The sequence below is a fragment of the Procambarus clarkii genome, chromosome 63, assembly GCF_040958095.1.
Source record: "Procambarus clarkii isolate CNS0578487 chromosome 63, FALCON_Pclarkii_2.0, whole genome shotgun sequence".
Classification (NCBI taxonomy): Eukaryota; Metazoa; Arthropoda; class Malacostraca; order Decapoda; family Cambaridae; genus Procambarus; species Procambarus clarkii.
The window spans coordinates 6,702,503-6,718,903 of NC_091212.1; the positions used below are offsets into that span (position 1 = coordinate 6,702,503).

Here is a 16,401-nt window from a genome sequence, read left to right on the forward strand (position 1 = left end):
AAGATTCCTTACACAAGTTTCTAAAGGCCGTTCTTATGTTGGCCAACCTGGCATATGCTGCTGCTGTTATCCTCTTGATATGATCATCAGGGGACAGGTCTGGCGTGATATCAACCCCCAGGTCTTTCTCTCTCTCGGACTCTTGAAGTATTTCATCTCCCAAGTGATACCTTGTATCTGGTCTCCTGCTTCCTACCCCTATCTTCATTACATTACATTTGCTTGGATTAAACTCTAACAGCCATTTGTTCGACCATTCCTGCAGCTTGTCCAGGTCTTCTTGAAGCCTCAAGCTGTCCTCCTCTGTCTTAATCCTTCTCATAATTTTGGCGTCGTCAGCAAACATTGAGAGGAATGAGTCTATAAACCAACAGTGTGGTTTATAGACGTGTGTGTGTGTGTGTGTGTGTGTGTGTGTGTGTGTGTGTGTGTGTGTGTGTGTGTGTGTGTGTGTGTGTGTGTGTGTGTGTGTGTGTGTGTGTACTCACCTAATTGTGTAATTGTGCAACCAATTAGGTAATTGTGTGTGTGTGTGTGTGTGTGTGTGTGTGTGTGTGTGTGTGTGTGTGTGTTGTGGAGGCCTAAGTGCACTCTCACTAAATTCATCGTAAATTATTCTTTTGAACAGAATTGTTTGAAGAACAGCGTGAAGAACATAAGAACCTAAGCATCAAGGGAACAGCAGAAGGCTTATAAAGGCCCCATACGTATGGCAGCTCTTATTTATATCCACCTAGACTCATCCATCTATGTGTCTAACCTACGCTTGAAACAATCAAGGGGCTCCTGCTGCTATTATGTTACGCGGTAATTACGCGGTAATTGATTCCACAAGTCCACAACCCAGACTCTGCCAGACTCTGCTCTACGGGGCTACCTACCTTGAGGCTACCTTGAGGTGCTTCCGGGGCTTAGTGTCCCCGCGGCCCGGTCGTCGACCAGGCCTCCTGGTTGCTGGACTGATCAACCACGCTGTTAGACGGGGCTCGAACTCTCCACACACACCCTACACCTGTTGACAGGTGTAGGGGAAACACTATGTTCTCTAGGATACGCCCCCTCCCCCCCCCCTCAGGCCCTTTTCTCCCTCTCCTTCCCTTCCCTCCTTCCCTCTCTCCCCTCCCTTCTCTCCCCCTCCCTTCTCTCCCCTTTTCTAGGGGCCTGACAGCTAAGTTGACGGCACTTGGGATTCCTAGTCTTGAGGTTCCGGGTTCGATCCCCGGTGGAGGCGGAAACACATGGGTAGAGTTTCTTTCGCCGTAATGCACCTGTTCCCCGAACAGTAAATTAGGTACCTGGGAGTTAGACAGCTGCTACGAGCTGCTTTCTGGGGGTGTGTAACACAAAGGAGGCCTGTTCGAGGACCGGGCCGCGGGGGCGCTAAGCCCCGAAATAACCTCAAAAAGATCACCTCTTAGGACGCTCTCAAACTCGAGTTCCTCCAGCTCCTCAGATGGCGGGCAGGAACCCTGAATGCAGTGAGCATTTCCCCTCTGTATCGCCACGCTGAGGCGCTGGAAAAGGAAGCTGGCAGCTCTAGGGTCTCTTGTTGTTTCAAATAGCCTAGAACCCAGTTCTTTAAAAAAAAAAATGGTACTCTTACCCCAGGCGCCGAGTGTCTCAGAAGCAATGGGGACAAAATTGTAGTGGTGATCCAATTCTCTGTACTTACGGGATTTGAGTAGGTTATAACACTATATACTATATACCCACCTGGGACCAGCCACCTGGGACCACCCACCTGGAACCACCCACTTGGGACCACCCACCTGGGACCACCCACCTGGGACCACCCACTTGGGACCACCCACCTGGAACCACCCACCTGGGACCACCCACCTAGGACCACCCACCTGGAACCACCCACTTGGGACCAGCCACCAGGAACCACCCACCTGGAACCACCCACTTGGGACCAGCCACCTGGAACCACCCACTTGGGACCAGCCACCTGGGACCAGCCACCTGGGACCAGCTACCTGGGACCAGCCACCTGGGACCAGCCACTAGGAACCACCCACCTGGAACCACCCACTTGGGACCACCCACTTGGGACCATCCACCTGGGACCACCCACCTGGGACCATCCACCTGGGACCACCCACCTGGGACCACCCACCTGGGACCACCCACTTGGGACCACCCACTTGGGACCATCCACCTGGGACCACCCACCTGGGACCATCCACCTGGGACCACCCACCTGGGACCACCCACCTGGGACCACCCACTTGGGACCACCCACTTGGGACCATCCACCTGGGACCACCCACCTGGGACCATCCACCTGGGACCACCCACCTGGGACCACCCACTTGGGACCACCCACTTGGGACCAGCCACCAGGAACCACCCACCTGGAACCACCCACTTGGGACCACCCACTTGGGACCACCCACCTGGGACCAGCCACCTGGAACCACCCACCTGGGACCAGCCACCTGGGACCACCCACTTGGGACCACCCACCTGGGACCAGCCACCTGGGACCAGCCACCTGGAACCACCCACCTGGGACCACCCACCTGGGACCAGCCACCTGGAACCACCCACTTGGAACCACCCACTTGGGACCACCCATCAGGAACCACCCACCTGGGACCAGCCACCAGGAACCACCCACCTGGGACCACCCACTTGGGACCACCCACCTGGGACCACCCACCTGGGACCACCATGAGGTGTTAAAATACCCTCAATATCTCCAGCGATTTCTCCAGTTTTCACGATACGAAGATATCGAAAATATCACACTGATTAAACAGTTATTCTTTCAGAATTGTGGAGTACACTTGGCTTGGTCCCTCTCAGGTTGAAGGGCTAAGTGTGTCAATATTTACACGTCTGGGGCTTGAGTGCACTCAAGGGACCCGACATGTAATGGGGCAGAGATGATTCGTCTTCAAGTTTAGCTAGACCAAAGTACAGTCAACCCCAATGAAGCATTTTTAAATGTGTGTATGTATGTATGTATGTATGTATGTATGTATGTATGTATGTATGTATGTATGTATGTATGTATGTATGTGTGTATGTGTGTATGTGTGTAAATATTAGGAGGGGCTGGTCCGAAACCTGCACATATGAGCCCCAGGAGGCATGGCAGGATGTGCAGAGTAGCTCTCACAGCGTTCAGAAAGAGAAGTTTGTAAACACCCTCTAAAGGATATCTGATCAACCAGGCTGTGGTTCATTGATATTGTCAGGCTGCGAGCAGCCGCGTCCAACAGCCTGGTTGATCAGACCACCGATCAGGAGGCCTGTTTTTAGCGAGGACATTGATCCTCGGAATCACCGTATGGTAACAGTGAGGTATCCGCGAGGTATCCGCGAGGTATCCGTGAGGTATCCGCGAGGTATCCGTGAGGTATCCGCGAGGTATCCGCAAGGAAAGTGAGGGTTAAATGGAGATGGTTGTAACTGTATATGAAGATGGTTGTAATAAGAGAGTGTAGTGGTGATAATAATAGGTTGTATTTCTTACGTTTCAGAGACCTGAGCAATAATGAGATTACCAACATCGCTGGAGACGCCTTCCAGGGGCTCAAGTCCCTGGCCTCACTGTAAGTACCACTTTACCAGGGGCCCAAGTCCCTGGCCTCACTGTAAGTACCACTTTACCAGGGGCCCAAGTCCCTGGCCTCACTGTAAGTACCACTTTACCAGGGGCCCAAGTCCCTGGCCTCACTGTAAGTACCACTTTACCAGGGGCCCAAGTCCCTGGCCTCACTGTAAGTACCACTTTACCAGGGGCCCAAGTCCCTGGCCTCACTGTAAGTACTACTTTACCAGGGGCCCAAGTCCCTGGCCTCACTGTAAGTACCACTTTACCAGGGGCCCAAGTCCCTGGCCTCACTGTAAGTACAACTTTACCAGGGGCCCAAGTCCCTGGCCTCACTGTAAGTACCACTTTACCAGGGGCCCAAGTCCCTGGCCTCACTGTAAGTACCACTTTACCAGGGGCCCAAGTCCCTGGCCTCACTGTAAGTACCACTTTACCAGGGGCCCAAGTCCCTGGCCTCACTGTAAGTACCACTTTACCAGGGGCCCAAGTCCCTGGCCTCACTGTAAGTACCACTTTACCAGGGGCCCAAGTCCCTGGCCTCACTGTGAGTACCACTTTACCAGGGGCCCAAGTCCCTGGCCTCACTGTAAGTACCACTTTACCAGGGGCCCAAGTCCCTGGCCTCACTGTGAGTACAACCTTCCAGGGGCCCTCAAGCCCCTGGCCTCACTGTAAGTACCACTTTACCAGGGGCCCAAGTCCCTGGCCTCCCTGTAAGTACAACCTTCCAGGGGCCCAAGTCCCTGGCCTCACTGTAAGTACAACTTTACCAGGGGCCCAAGTCCCTGGCCTCACTGTAAGTACAACTTTACCAGGGGCCCAAGTCCCTGGCCTCACTGTAAGTACAACTTTACCAGGGGCCCAAGTCCCTGGCCTCACTGTAAGTACAACTTTACCAGGGGCCCAAGTCCCTGGCCTCACTGTAAGTACAACTTTACCAGGGGCCCAAGTCCCTGGCCTCACTGTAAGTACAACTTTACCAGGGGCCCAAGTCCCTGGCCTCCCTGTAAGTATATATCCACCATTCCAGCCCTCCAGGACACACTTGTCTGTTACTCTGTTGCCGGAACATATTGGGCTCTATGATTAACCTCTCATTTTACAAGAGGTATGTTTTGGTCTTATCATTGTGGAATGCATCACATACGAGCATGTTTGGGTTAATCACTTTAGCTCTTAATAGGAATAATTTCACCATTGACCTTTTGTGCCCTCTGTAATGCTTTTTGCGCTACCGCTCACAGGATGGGTATGGGGTGCACAATAAACTAGCCGCCCCCGGCGGCAATCTTACCTTATTGGATCAGTCTTGAAAATGCAATCTAAACCGATGAAGTTCTATGGAGATTATTTGTGTTTTTGCAGAAAATGCAGAATAGAAGCAGTGAAGAGCAGAGGTGCCATAGGCACAATCAGAGAACACTGTATAAACATCAGAGGTCCCCGGTTGTTCAACGTCCTCCCAGCGACTATATGAAATATTGCCGGAACAACCGTGGACATCTTCAAGAGGAAACTAGATTGTTTTCTTCAAGGAGTGCCGGACCAACCGGGCTGTGGTGGGTATGTGGGCCTGCGGGCCGCTCCAAGCAACAGCCTAGTGGACCAAACTCTCACAAGTCAAGCCTGGCCTCGGGCCGGGCTTGGGGAATAGAAGAACTCCCAGAACCCCATCAACCAGGTATTGCTCAACAAACAAATTCGTCTAAACATGCGGTTCTAAACACAATATATATGAATTTTCTTGAGTCCTGTTTGGACTGGGGTGAGGCCCCAGAGATGGGACGTCCTTGTTTACCTGATCCTTGCAACTGTTGTAAATCTTGCACAGAATTATTAAGAGAGGGTACGCTCCTCTGCACAAGGTGGGCAGTAAAGCTTTGGCAAAAAATTATAGACCAGTTGCACTAACATCACACAATAAAAAAAAAATTGAAAGAGTGATTACGAATCAAATTTCTAGTTTTATGGAAGATAATGAATTACACAACCCAGGACAACGTGGATTTAGAGCGGGAAGATCCTGTCTGTCACAGTTACTCAACCACTATGACTATTAGTCGCAATAACATGGCCGAAGAAATGGTGGACCAAACCATACACGCCAGAAGACGGAGAAGAAGACGACGTTTCGGTCCATCCTGGACCATTGTCACACAACTTGATATAATGGTCCAGGACGAACCGAAACGTGGTCGTGCCTTCATCTTCTGGAGTTGTGGTTTGGTCACCATTAAGATGACTAAACCACAGTAGTGGATGACCCAAGTCCCTCCAAGACAAGTCCTTGGTAGAAGAACTTGGACCTACATGATAGTAGGTCAAGCAGACCCAACAGTCTTGCAGTCTCCGTGGTGTAGTGGTAAGACACTCGCCTGGCGTTCCGCGAGCGCTTTGTCCTGGGTTCGTATCCTGGCCGGGGAGGATTTACTGGGCACTAATCCTTAACTGTAGCCTCTGTTTAACGCAACAGTAAAATGTGTACTTGGTTGTAACAACGATTCTTCGCGGCGGGGATCGTATTCCAGGGACCTGCCTGAAACGCTACGCGTACTAGTGGCTGTACAAGAATGTAACAACTCTTGTAACAAGCGAGAAGGGGCATTCAATCAATTCAATTTCAACAATAAGAGGATCGACTGGGAAAAGATAAATGTAGACCTTGCAACCATTCAATGGGAGACGGTCTTAAGCGACAAAACTCCCACACAGGGAATAGATCAACTGACAGCTGAAGCTTACAAGGTCTGCTTGAAGCACGTGCCTGTGAGGAGGGGCAGAAAGAGGACCACTCTAGAAACAGAACGCAGACCACTGTACAGAAGGAAAAAAATCACGGAAATGCTTCGGCAGACACAACTATCACAAGCAAGGAAAATAAATATAATCAGGGAGCTGGAAGAAATAGAACAAACGTTGAAGCGATCATACGAGTCTGAGGAAACAGAATTGGAACAGAAAGTTATACAAGAGATAAAGAAACATGCAAAATATTTTTTTCACAAACGCAAAATCCAAATCCAAAACCTCGACCAGTATTGGACCGTTAATTACAACTGAAGGTACGTACACAGAGGACAACAAAGAGATTAGTGAAATTCACAGAAGCCAGTATGAGGCTATGTTTAGCACACCAATAAACAACATGAAAGTTGATGACCCAGACAGCTTCTTTATGAATGACATTCAAGCTGCAGATAATATAACGGATATTACCACAAACTCGGAAGACTTTGAAAGATAAATTGACAATATGCCTATGCACTCAGCTCCTGGGCCTGACTCATGGAAGTCAATATTCAAGAGAAATATAAAGTACCAATAGCGCGAGCACTCAGCGTAATATGGAGAAAGAGCCTGGATACAGGGGAGATACCAGCAGCACTTAAACCTGCAGATATAGCTCCGTTGTACAAGGGGGGGGGGAGTAAAGCCTTGGCAAAAAATTATAGGCCACTTGCACTAACATCACACATAATAAAAGTGTTTGAAAGAGTGATTAGGAATCAAATTTCTAGTTTTATGGAAACAATGAGTTGCACAACCCAGGACAACATGGATTTAGAGCGGGAAGATTCTGTCAGTCACAATTACTCAACCACTATGACAAAATCACAGAAGCTCTAGAAGAAAAGCAAAATGCAGATGTTGTATACACAGATGTTGTATACACAGACTTTGCAAAGGCGTTCGACAAATGTGACTATGGGGTGATAGCACACAAAATGAGGTCAATGGGAATAACTGGAAAAGTAGGACGCTAGATACTCAATTTCCTGTCGAACAGAACACAAAGAGTAGCAGTCAATCAAATAAAATCGAGTCCAAGCGCAGTTAAAAGCTCTGTACCTCAAGGTACAGTCCTTCCACCACTGCTGTTCCTTATTCTCATATCAGATATAGACAAAAATACACATCACAGTTTTGTGTCATCCTTCGCAGATGACACAAAAATCAGCATGAAAATTACCTCTGCTGAAGACATTGAAAAATTACAAGCAGATGTCAACAAAGTTTTCGATTGGGCAGCAGAAAATAACATGAAGTTTAACAATGATACATTTCAGGTACTCAGTTACGGCAAAAATGAGGATCTGAAACATAATACAGGGTACAAAACACAATCGAATCTTCCCATAGTAGAAAAACAGCAGTGAGTATTCTCACCTTAACGTATCATTATTATTGTTGTTAGGACATTATATTTGCCATAACTCACAGGGGTACACACCTGGTGTGGCCACACCTGGGGCCGGGGTACTCCCCAGGTGTGGGGCCACACCTGGGGACACGAGTTACTCACCGAGTGTTCTCTCCCTCCACAGGGTGTTGTACGGGAACAAGATCACTGAACTTGCGGCGGGAGTCTTCGGCGGCCTCACGTCCCTCCAGCTGTTGTGAGTACCCTGAGTGTGTGGGTGTGTGTGCGCGTCCGCCTGAGTGTGTGTGTGTGTGTGTGTGTGTGTGTGTGTGTGTGTGTGTGTGTGTGTGTGTGTGTGTGTGTGTGTGTGTGTGTGTGTGTGTGTGCGCGCGTCCGCCTGAGTGTGTGTGTGTGTGTGTGTGTGTGTGTGTGTGTGTGTGTGTGTGTGTACTCACCTAATTGTACTCACCTAATTGTGCTTGCGGGGGTTGAGCTCTGGCTCTTTGGTCCCGCCTCTCAACCGTCAATCAACTGGTGTACAGATTCCTGAGCCTATTGGGCTCTATCATATCTACATTTGAAACTGTGAATGGAGTCAGCCTCCACCACATCACTTCCTAATGCATTCCATTTGCTAACTACTCTGACACTGAAAAAGTTCTTTCTAACGTCTCTGTGGCTCATTTGGGTACTCAGCTTCCACCTGTGTCCCCTTGTTCGCGTCCCACCAGTGTTGAAAAGTTCATCCTTGTTTACCCGGTCGATTCCCCTGAGGATTTTGTAGGTTGTGATCATGTCCCCCCTTACTCTTCTGTCTTCCAGTGTCGTAAGGTGCATTTCCCGCAGCCTTTCCTGGTAGCTCATGCCTCTTAGTAAGATTCTGAATGATTCCTTACACAGGTTCCTGAAGGCTGTTCTGATGTTAGCCAGCCTCGCATATGCCGCAGACGTTATTCTCTTTATATGGGCTTCAGGAGACAGGTTTGGTGTGATATCAACTCCTAGATCTTTCTCTCTGTCTGTTTCATTAAGTACTTCATCTCCTATTCTGTATCCTGTGCCTGGCCTCCTGTTTCCACTGCCTAGTTTCATTACTTTGCATTTACTCGGGTTGAACTTCAACAGCCATTTGTTGGACCATTCACTCAGTCTATCCAGGTCATCTTGTAGCCTCCTACTATCATCCTCTGTTTCAATCCTCCTCATAATATATATATAGAACTTGCTAGAACTACTGTGTGTGTGTGTGTGTGTGTGTGTGTGTGTGTGTGGGTGTGTGTGCGCGTCCGCCTGAGTGTGTTTGTTTGTGTGTGTGTGTGTGTGTGTGTGTGTGTGTGTGTGTGTGTGTGTGTGTGTGTGTGTGTGTGTGTGTGTGTGTGTGTGTGTGCGCGTCCGCCTGAGTGTGTTTGTTTGTGTGTGTGTGTGTGTGTGTGTGTGTGTGTGTGTGTGTGTGTGTGTGTGTGTGTGGATGTGTGTGCGCGTCCGCCTGAGTGTGTTTGTTTGTGTGTGTGTGTGTGTGTGTGTGTGTGTGTGTGTGTGTGTGTGTGTGTGTGTGTGTGTGTGTGTGTGTGTGGGTGTGTGTGCGCGTCCGCCTGAGTGTGTTTGTTTGTGTGTGTGTGTGTGTGTGTGGGTGTGGGTGTGTGTGTGTGTGTGTGTGGGTGTGGATGTGTGTTGGTGTGTGTGGATGTGTGTGTCTGTGTCTGTCTGTCTGTGTATTAACCTATATGTATTTCCGTAAATATGCTTGCAGGGACGACGTTAGCTCCGCGCCTCCTAAAAGTTTGTAAGCACGTATATGCCTCGCGTACAAATATAAGAGACATACAAAGGGGGCAGATCACCCAGGAACTTTTCGAATGCTCTCAATCTCTTCCATTCAACGCTATTAAAACTTACCATTTTTCCAAGTAATGAGTCGGTAAGATTCTATCAGAAGATGCTCAGGTTGTACCCTTCCAGACGGAAGTAGGGCGAGGGGGGGGGGGGCGTGTCGACCAGGTGTGTCGACCAGGTGTGTCGACGACCAGGGAGTGCTGTGTACTGTTTTGTGTCTTCTTAAGATGGACCCATGGGCGTCCACGGCGTCTCTGGTCCGCCCTCCCAGTCTCTCCTCGAAGCTCACACACACACGCATAATGTTTTTTGTGTCTTGGTATATTGGGTGTTGACGTCTTGGGTCATCCCTTGGGAGCCATTGTTTGGTCTTGAGACGTGTGGGGGACCCTGTGTGTGGGGGTGTGTGTGTGTGAGTGTGTGTGTGTGTGTGTGTGTGTGTGTGTGTGTGTGTGTGTGTGTGTGTGTGTGTGTGTGTGTGGGGGGGGGGGGGGGGACCCTGTGTGTGTGTGTGTGTGTGGGTGTGTGTGTGTGTGTGTGTGTGTGTGTGTGTGTGTGTGTGTGTGTGTGTGTGTGTGTGTGTGTGTGTGTGTGTGTGTTTACTAGTTGTGTTTTTGCGGGGGTTGAGCTTTGCTCTTTCGGCCCGCCTCTCAACTGTCAATCAACTGTTTACTAACTACTTTTTTTTTTTTTTTTTTTTTCCACACTACACACACACACACACACCAGGAAGCAGCTCGTGACAGCTGACTAACTCCCAGGTACCTATTTACTGCTAGGTAACAGGGGCACTTAGGGTGAAAGAAACTTTGCCCATTTGTTTCTGCCTCGTGCGGGAATCGAACCCGCGCCACAGAATTACGAGTCCTGCGCGCTATCCACCAGGCTACGAGGCCCCCCCTGTGTGTGTGTGTGTGTGTGTGTGTACTCACCTATTTGTGCTTGCGGGGGTTGAGCTTTGGCTCTTTGGTCCCGCCTCTCAACTGTCAATCAACTGGTGTACAGATTCCTGAGCCTACTGGGCTCTATCATATCTACATTTAAAACTGTGTATGGAGTCAGCCTCCACCACATCACTGCCTAATGCATTCCATCCGTTAACTACTCTGACACTGAAAAAGTTCCTTCTAACGTCTCTGTGGCTCATGTGGGTACTCAGTTTCCACCTGTGTCCCCTTGTTCGCGTCCCACCAGTGTTGAATAGTTTATCCTTGTTTACCCGGTCGATTCCTCTGAGGATTTTGTAGGTTGTGATCATGTCTCCCCTTACTCTTCTGTCTTCCAGTGTCGTAAGGTGCATTTCCCGCAGCCTTTCCTCGTAACTCATGCCTCTTAGTTCTGGGACTAGTCTAGTGGCATACCTTTGGACTTTTTCCAGCTTCGTCTTGTGCTTGACAAGGTACGGGCTCCATGCTGGGGCCGCATACTCCAGGATTGGTCTTACATATGTGGTGTACAAGATTCTGAATGATTCCTTACACAGGTTCCTGAACGCTGTTCTGATGTTAGCCAGCCTCGCATATGCCACAGACGTTATTCTTTTTATGTGGGCTTCAGGAGACAGGTTTGGTGTGATATCAACTCCTAGATCTTTCTCTCTGTTCGTTTCATTAAGTACCTCATCTCCTATTCTGTATCCTGTGTTTGGCCTCCTGTGTGTGTGTGTGTGTGTGTGTGTGTGTGTGTGTGTGTGTGTGTGTGTGTGTGTGTGTGTGTGTGTGTGTGTGTGTGTGTGTGTGTGTACTCACCTAGTTGTGTTTGCGGGGTTTGAGCTCTGTCTCTTTGGTCCCGCCTCTCAACCGTCAATCAACAGGTGTGTGTGTGTATGTGTCTGTCTGTCTCTCTGTCTTTCTCTCTGTCTCTGCCTCTGTCTCTGTCTGTCTGTCTCTCTTTCTCTCTCTCTCTCTCTGCTTCCTGGGGATGTGTGTGTGCAAGTGAGGATGTGTTCGAGAAATATTTGTAATAGGCATAATAGAATAAAAATAGCTCGGTTCTAAAATCGGGATGCAAGGGTTAATGCTCGATTCTTCAGGCACAAATAGAAATACAAATATACACACTCACACAGTCAGTTAAGGACAGAGGAGGCAGAAGACTAGACAAGAAAGAGAGGGCTGGGCAGACTGCATTTTCTTGGACTGTCTGAAAGCCTTTGACACAGTACCCCATAAGAGACTGGAGCATAAGGTGGAGAGACAGGTAGGAGTGACTGGCAAGGTGCTCCAGTGGATAAGGGAGTTCCTAAGCAATAGGAAGCAGAGAGTTACAGTGAGGGGTGAGACCCCAGATTGGCGTGACGTCTCCAGTGGAGACCCACAGGACTCTGTACTCGGTCCTATCTTGTTTCTGATATATGTAAATGATCTCCCGGAGGGTATAGACTCATTCCTCTCAATGTTGGCTGACGACGCCAAAATTATGAGACGGATTAAGACAGAGGTGGACAGCTTGAGGCTTCAAGAAGACCTGGACAAGCTGCAGGAATGGTCGAACAAATGGTTGTTACACACAGAGATCACACTAACGTGATGCATCAAATGAACAAATCCACAAGGGCCGTGACGAGGATAATAGTGTATAAACAATAATAAAACCGATAATAGTATCGGTTTCAACCCTTTTAACCCTGTCGCAGCTCAGTCGATTAAGGCAGTGTCTGGGATGCTCCCGGACGCAGGTTCGAATCCTCGTCACGGCCCTTGTGGATTTGTTCATTTGGTTGTTAGAGTTTAATCCAAGCATTTGTAATGTAATGAAGATACGGGTAGGGAGCAGGAGACCAGATACAAGGTATCATTTGGGAGATGAAATACTTCAAGAGTCAGAGAGAGAGAAAGACCTGGGGGTTGATATCACGCCAGACCTGTCCCCTGAAGCTCGTATCAAGAGAATATCATCAGCGGAATATGCCAAGTTGGCCAACATAAGAACGGCCTTTAGAAACCTGTGTAAGGCATCTTTCAGAACTTTGTATACACATATGTCAGACCAATCCTGGAGTATGCAGCCCCAGCATGGGAGTCCATATCTAGTCAAGGATAAGACTAAACTGGAAAAGGTTCAAAGGTTTGCCACCAGACAAGTACCCGAGCTGAGAGGTATGAGCTACGAGGAGAGACTACGGGAATTAAATCTCACGTCACTGGGAGACAGAAGAGTTAGGGGGGACATGATCACCACATACAAGATTCTCAGAGGAATTGATAGGATAGATAAAGACAGACTATTTAACACAAGGAGCACACGCACTAGGGAACACAGGTGGAAATTGAGTGCCCAAATGAGCCACAGAGACATTAGAAAGACTTTTTTAAGTGTCAGAGTAGTTAACAGATAGAATGCATTAGGCAGTGATGTGGTGGAGGCTGACTCCATACACAGTTTCAAATGAAATATGATAGAGCCCAGTAGGCTCAGGAATCTGTACACCAGTTGATTGACAGTTGAGAGCCGGGACCAAAGAGCCGAAACTCAACACCCCGCAAGCACAACTAGGTGAGTACAACTAGGTTGTCCCCACATGTACACAACTACTCTATAGGTGAGAAGTGGTTGCAGTGGTCCACAGGTGAGAACGTAGTTGCAGGGGGTTCTCAGCTGAGAACGTGGTTGCAGGGGTCCACAGGTGAGAACATGGTTGCAGGGGTCCACAGGTGAGAACGTGGTTGCAGGGGTCCACAGGTGAGAACGTGGTTGCAGGGGTCCACAGGTGAGAACGTGGTTGCAGGGGTCCACAGGTGAGAACGTGGTTGCAAGGGTCCACAAGTGAGAACGTGGTTGCCGGGGTCCACAGGTGAGAACGTGGTTGCAGGGGTCCACAGGTGAGAACGTGGTTGCAGGGGTCCACAGGTGAGAACGTGGTTGCAGGGGTCCACAGGTGAGAACGTGGTTGCAGGGGTCCACAGGTGAGAACGTGGTTGCAAGGGTCCACAAGTGAGAACGTGGTTGCAAGGGTCCACAAGTGAGAACGTGGTTGCCGGGGTCCACAGGTGAGAACGTGGTTGCAGGGGTCCACAGGTGAGAACGTGGTTGCAGGGGTCCACAGGTGAGAACGTGGTTGCAGGGGTCCACAGGTGAGAACGTGGTTGCAAGGGTCCACAAGTGAGAACGTGGTTGCAGGGGTCCACAAGTGAGAACGTGGTTGCAGGGGTCCACAGGTGAGAACGTGGTTGCAGGGGTCCACAAGTGAGAACGTGATTGCAGGGGTCCACAAGTGAGAACGTGATTGCAGGGGTCCACAAGTGAGAACGTGGTTGCAGGGGTCCACAGGTGAGACTATGGTTGGGAAAGGGGGTAAATGAGACATATAATGCTAGGAACGATGGCTGATCGTTTGTCTCGCCTCTTAGGGGAGCATCTGAGTACCTCCGCCCCTCCCAAGGGAAGCACAGCGCCCCCTTATTGCTCAACAATGCGAGACAAAGTTGTTTTAATGAGTGGAATGCGTCTAGGCCTATAGTAGCGTTGATCAAGAGAGGGGGGGTTGTTGCCGACGACCTGGGGGTCGAACCCCCCCATCCCCGTCGTCGTTCTGTGTGGACCCCCAAGTATTGACGCTAGGAAGACTGTGTAGGACCGCCTTAATTCCGACCCCACGAAGACCTGCTGCTGTATAGGACCCCTAGGTCCTGGTGCTGGGATGAGAGCCTCCCTGTGTATGGCTCCCCTGGGGGTCACGCTAGGAGGGAAGACTACACACACACACACACCTACACCCTCCTCACACACACACACACACACCTACACCCTCCTCATACACACACACACACCTACACCCTCCTCACACACACACACACACCTACACCCTCCTCATACACACACACACACCTACACCCTCCTCACACACACACACACACCTACACCCTCCTCACACACACACACACACACCTACACCCTCCTCACACACACACACACACACCTACACCCTCCTCACACACACACACACACCTACACCCTCCTCACACACACACACACACACACACCTACACCCTCCTCACACACACACACACACACCTACACCCTCCTCACACACACACACACACACCTACACCCTCCTCACACACACACACACACACCTACACCCTCCTCACACACACACACACACACCTACACCCTCCTCACACACACACACACACACCTACACCCTCCTCATACACACACACACACCTACACCCTCCTCATACACACACACACACCTACACCCTCCTCACACACACACACACACACCTACACCCTCCTCACACACACACACACACACCTACACCCTCCTCATACACACACACACACCTACACCCTCCTCATACACACACACACACCTACACCCTCCTCACACACACACACACACACACCTACACCCTCCTCACACACACACACACACACCTACACCCCCACCCACACACACACACACACACACACACACCTACACCCTCCTCATACACACACACACACCTACACCCTCCTCACACACACACACACACACCTACACCCTCCTCACACACACACACATGAGGCCATTCCTATGCCGCCCTCATTAACGAGTAGTACAATAAAACTGTCAAGTGTAAACAAAGTAAATCACCAACAGCTGTTAAGTGGTTAGTGAATATGTGCAGCTCTTAAGTAGGCGGGCGGGCGTAAGTCTCCCTCTGGACGGGGGGGGGGAGGGGGGGTACTGTTTACCCTCTCTCTCTCTCTCTCTCTCTCTCTCTCTCTCTCTCTCTCTCTCTCTCTCTCTCTCTCTCTCTCTCTCTCTCTCTCTCTCTCTCTCTCTCTCTCTCTCTCTCTCTCTCTCTCTCTCTCTCTCTCTCTCTCTCTCTCTCTCTCTCTCTCTCTCTCTCTCTCTCTCTCTCTCTCTCTCTCTCTCTCTCTCTCTCTCTCTCTCTTCTTCTCTCTCTCTCTCTTCTTCTCTCTCTCTCTCTCTCTCTCTCTCTCTCTCTCTCTCTCTCTCTCTCTCTCTCTCTCTCTCTCTCTCTCTCTCTCTCTCTCTCTCTCTCTCTCTCTCTCTCCCCCTCCCCATCCCTCCCTCCCCCCAGTGTGACGTAACAGAACCATCACCCCGTAGATGACCCTAAATGGTGATCTACGCGTGACCCCAAACTCTCTACTACTACCAGTCCGCGTGACCCCAAACCCTAGAGTGTACTGGGGTCACCGGGCCTGCAGGTTGTCGCTACCATAGACATGTTAATTACTCAACCATCCATAAATACATCAACGAGCCAGTTTATCGCCCATAAAACTGCATGGTTGGGCAAGACCACGACTGTTTGGGGCCCAGTATGGCCCCCCCCCAACCCAGACTGGGCCAGTCTGGGCCCCCTACCCAGGTAGCAAAGCCTGGTCGAGGACCGGGCCGCGGGGGACGTTGAGTCCCGAAATCATCACTAAGGTGAAGTACCGGAGGCCTTGGCCAGCCTAGTCTTAGCCATGGCCAGCCTAGTCTTAGCCATGGCCAGCCTAGTCTTGGCCATGGCCAGCCTAGTCTTAGCCATGGCCAGCCTAGTCTTGGCCATGGCCAGCCTAGTCTTGGCCATGGCCAGCCTAGTCTTGGCCATGGCCAGCCTAGTCTTGGCCATGGCCAGCCTAGTCTTGGCCATGGCCAGCCTAGTCTTAGCCATGGCCAGCCTAGTCTTAGCCATGGCCAGCCTAGTCTTAGCCATGGCCAGCCTAGTCTTAGCCATGGCCAGCCTAGTCTTAGCCATGGCCAGCCATGGGGAGGGCCAGTGGGTACGGGGCCAGAGGCGGCCAGGGATCACATATATATACGCCCGACACTAAATTGAATTATCTACCGGGAAATCTTAGATGAGTGCCAGACGCGATGACTGGCACTCCCGCTGTTTGTGTTTGTTTGGCTGCTACT

At 50.2% G+C, this 16,401-nt stretch overlaps 1 protein-coding gene across 3 annotated transcripts in view; it reads left to right on the forward strand.

Annotated features, from left to right (window-relative positions):
- LOC123769680 (protein slit) overlaps positions 1 to 16,401 on the forward strand; it is a 233,043-nt gene that overhangs the window by 131,387 nt on the left and 85,255 nt on the right. For all 3 annotated transcript variants that reach the window (XM_069308674.1, XM_069308672.1, XM_069308673.1), the window contains 2 exons: positions 3,492 to 3,563; positions 7,891 to 7,962. In XM_069308674.1, coding sequence (XP_069164775.1) covers positions 3,492 to 3,563; positions 7,891 to 7,962 — 144 coding nt within the window. The remainder of the gene's footprint in view (positions 1 to 3,491; positions 3,564 to 7,890; positions 7,963 to 16,401) is intronic.